We start from the raw sequence: 4,659 nt of genomic DNA, 5'->3' as shown, positions 1-4,659 counted from the left end.
CCCCCCGCCTTTGGGTGTTTTTTTTTTTCATTGTGCTCTGCATCTTATTTTGACAGCCAGAGCTTTTGTCTCTTCATTTCATTCTTAGAGGACAGAAGAATACGGGTATTTGCTAGGAGACCAGGATTTATTGCCCCATATCAGAGTTATTCTAGCAAGCCTAGAATAAAAGAGGACCCCATGGGATGCTTTTCTGTTTGTTGTCGTGACTAACATGTTCACTGAGGTATGAAGATCTCTGAATCAACAATTAACTCGATGCCCATCTGCTGCAGCTGGTATTACAACTTTTATGTATGAGATGTTTTGTGCTGATATTAACTAATATTCTCCAGTCTCCTCACCTTTTACTGTAGAAAGAGAGAACCCAAATATGAAGTTTGGGATTGTAATTTTAGCAGGAAGGTATATTTTTACCCCATTTTCCTCCCCCCAGAATTAGGTACACATGATCCTGGTCTTTCTGGTTTGTGCCTTGTCTGTGGCTGTGTGTGTGCCCCTATTCCTTCCAGCCCTCATCCTTTTTCAATCCAGCAGGGTGGAAGAGTCTGATATAAATTTCTGACTAGTGGGTGTGACTGGGCAGCTTCAGCAGAAAGATGCTATTATTGAAGTAAAAGGTCTGCAATACCAATGTAGCAATGAGCAGTCAGTAGAGAAGCCAGCCACAGACACAGTTTCATAGAAGACCCAGCCCTGCTGCTCGTGGATCTGCTCGTTTGTGAAGTCCTTAAGTCCGGCATGACTGGGGATTGTCCCCTTTCCTTAAAACAGGAAAATAGAAGGTTGGATTTTAGCCTTTGAGGCTGTGGCAAAAGAAGCAAAAATGTATGAACCTTGAAACTTCCAGTAATAGCAGAGCTCAAGGAAAAAAAAGGTTGGGGTTTGTGTAATTTTGCAATTTCTACGTGGGTGCCCTGTGTGTCGGACACTCAGCCTGGGAGGGCTCTCCTAGCCCACCCAAGGCACCAGCCTCGCAGCCGCTTCTGAGCTGCCCCTCTGGCTCAGGGCTGATATTTCTGCTGGCCTCGAAGCAGAGGAAGGAAGCGCAAAGGCAGGGGGGAGCAGAGAGAGGGCCAGAGACTGGCAGCTTTGGAGGGCTGGTTGGAAAGTTAGGGGGCACAGAGGAATGAGAGGGCACAAAGTTCCCAAAGCCCTTTGTGACAGGGCTGAAGAGTGGGTAGTTAAAAATATATCATGGCATTTCATTTAAGTTGAAAAGGAGGCAAGTGAAGAGGCAGAAATATGCTGGCATTTACATATTTAAAAGACAACTATTTGCCAGGGAAGGGAGTGACCCTAGAGTACAGGGAAATTAAGGGCAGCCTGCTGAATTTAAATAGGTTTCCTTATTTTTTACATAAACAAGTGAGAAAAAAGGTCAGTCTAAAATTCATCAGGTTGCAGAGAAATTTCATCTGAGGCTGCTGGCTCCGTGAACTCAGGAGCAGATGTATAAAGACAGTACGGGCAGCCTAAAGAGGCCATACCAGGTTGATCTTCACCTCACCCACCAGCATTTCTCGGCATTTCTGGTACCCCAAGAAGCACAGGCTGAGCAGCCAGCCCCAAATCCTCACCATCCTCACAGCTGCAAGCACTCCTGCCCATGCCATGGCCAGTTGATGAGCAGAGCAGTGGCCAGGAGGAAAGAGGAGATGGTTTCCATGCTAAACTTGCACCCCAGAAGCATTGCTAGTAACTGGTTGAGCAGATTTTTGCACTGCTGGAGTTAAAGCTGAGTGAGCTTTGCAAAAATGGCAACAAACCAAACACAGTGCAGCAAAGCTAGGCATGACTTGGGGAGCAGCACAGGCAAATTTAGCCTTATGTCACTTAACTGTGATTGAACCCAGCTGGTGTTTAAAAAACCCTGTTTTTTTGTCCCCCAAATGTCCCCATGTAACCTATGGAGCAGGTCCATTTTCTGCTGATTTACTCCCTTTGGTCCTCTGGCCAATGTGTTCTTCTACTGAAATTTCATTCAAAAAGGACAACTTTTGTGTTTTAGTTAAATTCATGAGCGGATTCGAAACCCCAGGGATTAATTCAGCTATTGGTCTGGCTTTGGTACCAGAGGAGAAAAGCTCTTTTTCTATTGTTTATTCTTCATTCTTGTACATGAATAAGTTCCAAATTGTGCAAAGTGACATAACTCTTTTCTCAGTAGTAAAGGGCTATCACATTATAACCAAACATGTCAGAAAAGGATTCGGTCAGAGATTGCCTGCCTGTAATCCCTGCACTTGTATTCAGTGGTGAAAACAGCAGAAAGGACGGTCTGGCTTCTTAACGCCACAGATTTCAAGGCTAAAAGGCCATTTCCATGTAGCATTTACCCTGGGCACGGAAAGTCAATTTTTATTTTGCATGGTTTGAAATTATCAGAAGTTGGATTTTATTCTGTGTAACCTCTGTGTCGTTTTTGTGAAACCCAAATCAGAAGCACTTTGCTGAAGGAGGGCTTGATAATGCAGACAAGAACAAAACTGGTGGCAAAATTTCCTGGCCCCCCCCCCCCCGGATAAAATCAGTGCAACTCTTGGTAATCACGTGGGCTGTACTGGCAAGGACATCTGTGAGGGTCTTATTGGCAATTTTTGAATATAAAACATTTTCTCAGTCTCAGGAAAGGGCTTGAGCTGACTTTGGTCAGTTTATTGGCCATATCTCCTCCTGAAACCGGATGGCAGTGTTGTCTCCTCTCTAGACCAACCCACTGTCCTGCGCAGACAGGCATATCCCAGCTCCAGAGAAGCTGCCCCACAACAACTTTTACCCACTGCGATGCTGACACTTTTAATCCTTAAAGGATTTAACTTGCCTAAATCAGCTTAACAAGGTGAAGTTTTTAAAAACTGGGTTTGCTGAGAGCTGTTAGCCTCCTGGTGGGCTGCCGGGGTGGGCTGTACTGGTGGTGGGGAGCTTCCCGGAGCTGCTCGTGCACACCAACATGCGTGGGGGCACGGGTGCCCTGCAAATCCACATCCAAAAAGCTGTATCAAGATTCCCTGCATGTGCACTAGCATCTGGACCCAAATGCAGTGCATGCACAAAACGTGGCTGTTTATGCTTTGTATTGCAGCTCAGCTTTTCATTCCTATGCTCCAGAGCTCTGGGAAGGGCTATTACGCCCTTTGTAGTAAGATGGAGCAGGGACAAGCAAGAAAAGGTGCCATGGCCTCTTTCTTCTATTTAGCCTCCCTCCGCTAACATCCCCTGACATCCGCAAGCACAAATAAACATGTGTGTGTGTATTACCCAGGCTGTGTATGTGTGCACGAAGGTTTTTTGCAGCTATCAGTATACCAGGCCAATGCTAGCGATCAGAGCTTCGGAGCTGCAAACCTTGCACTGCATGATCTGGATCTCGTGTATATCGAAGAGATGTGTCTTTGCTCAAATACCCCGTCCATATGCCTGCCATGGCCAGATCCTGACCAGAGCTATACATCCCAAGGTGTCCCTGGCAGGCTGCAAACCAGCAGCCTCTGCTGGGACGGCTCTGCTAAACTGGGGAGCTGCTAAACTGGGACCGCTTACACCTGCCTCCATGACTGAGTCTCCACAAGTTGCACCAGTGGTGGGGTTTTACGAACATGTCTTTAAACTGGTTTTGCCTTCTGCTGCCCAGTGCATTAAGCAGAGCATTAATAGATGTCAAAGTGCTTAACTAAAGCAGATGAGTATCATTGCTCTGCTTAATGAACAGGGAAAATGAGGCATCGCATCTGCGCTAGACCTGGGAACTGAATTTGTGGTTCCTGTGCCCGTGTCCTCTTCCAGGAGCCATCGCCACCTTCGTAAGGAAATGCCACCCCCTCCGCAGCGACATGCCCCCTCTGGAGGAGCCTACACCCACAGTGCCAACCACCGCCGGGGAGGCACTCCCACCTGCCTGCCCATGCCCACGGCATTGCCCACTCCACGCCAGAAATGCCCCACGGCAGAGAGAGGGAAACACTTACGTCTCCAGCGGGATCTTCGTCTGGGCCCTGGCAGAGGGCAGGAGGCAGAAGAGCCAGAGCATCATCCACGGGACAGCCCAGGGCCCCATCCTCCACATGCCAACCATCAGCAAGGGGACCGGCCGGTGGGATGCGGGGGTTCCCTGCTCTTCCTGCTGCCCCTTGGGGGGTCCCACACAGCCCCTGCCATGCTGCCGGGCTGGGTGCCCTGCCGCTGCGGGGCCGAGCCCCGGGGTGACCCTGGCCGCCTCCGCCCCGGGAACGTCGGTCCTGCTGCGGGGTGCCGTCAGGGGTCTCCGGTGCAGGGTGGGCAGCCAAAAACCCGCCGGGGACCCTCGTCGGCGGGCACCCACAGGTGCGGTGCGTCTCTGCGCCCCGAGGAGCGGCCGCGCGGGGAGGGAGCTCCGTGCCGGGAGCCGCAGCGGCTACGTAATCCCCTGCCAGCCCCTTAATCCCCTCGCCAAGCAGCAACAGCCGCAGATTTAGGGAAGTGGAGTGGGATAAAATCACCCAGGATTACTCTGATTCCTGAAGACGGGTCTCGGCTTCTCCAGCCGGAGGTCAGGCTGTGCCTGCTTTAAAGGGGTCGCATCCACACCCCCCGAAAAAATCCCTGACCTTTGATGTCTGTCCAGAAGGGCCTCCCTGTCGCACCACAGAATGCTGGTGGGTCGCTCCGGCAGGTCGCCCC

At 50.2% G+C, this 4,659-nt stretch overlaps 1 protein-coding gene across 1 annotated transcript in view; it reads right to left on the bottom strand.

Moving 5' to 3' along the window:
- Positions 1–4,057, bottom strand: part of CACNA2D4 (calcium channel, voltage-dependent, alpha 2/delta subunit 4) — a 128,992-nt gene extending 124,935 nt beyond the window's left edge. Inside the window, exon 1 of the mRNA XM_010566340.1 lies at positions 3,969–4,057. Coding sequence (XP_010564642.1) covers positions 3,969–4,057 — 89 coding nt within the window. The remainder of the gene's footprint in view (positions 1–3,968) is intronic.
- Between the last annotated feature and the right edge of the window lie 602 nt (positions 4,058–4,659).

Source organism: Haliaeetus leucocephalus, unplaced genomic scaffold, assembly GCF_000737465.1.
Source record: "Haliaeetus leucocephalus isolate CR32 unplaced genomic scaffold, Haliaeetus_leucocephalus-4.0 Scaffold206, whole genome shotgun sequence".
In the NCBI taxonomy this organism is placed as follows: Eukaryota; Metazoa; Chordata; class Aves; order Accipitriformes; family Accipitridae; genus Haliaeetus; species Haliaeetus leucocephalus.
Note: the sequence above shows the minus strand (reverse complement) of the source record. Positions and strands in the feature narration are given on the sequence as shown.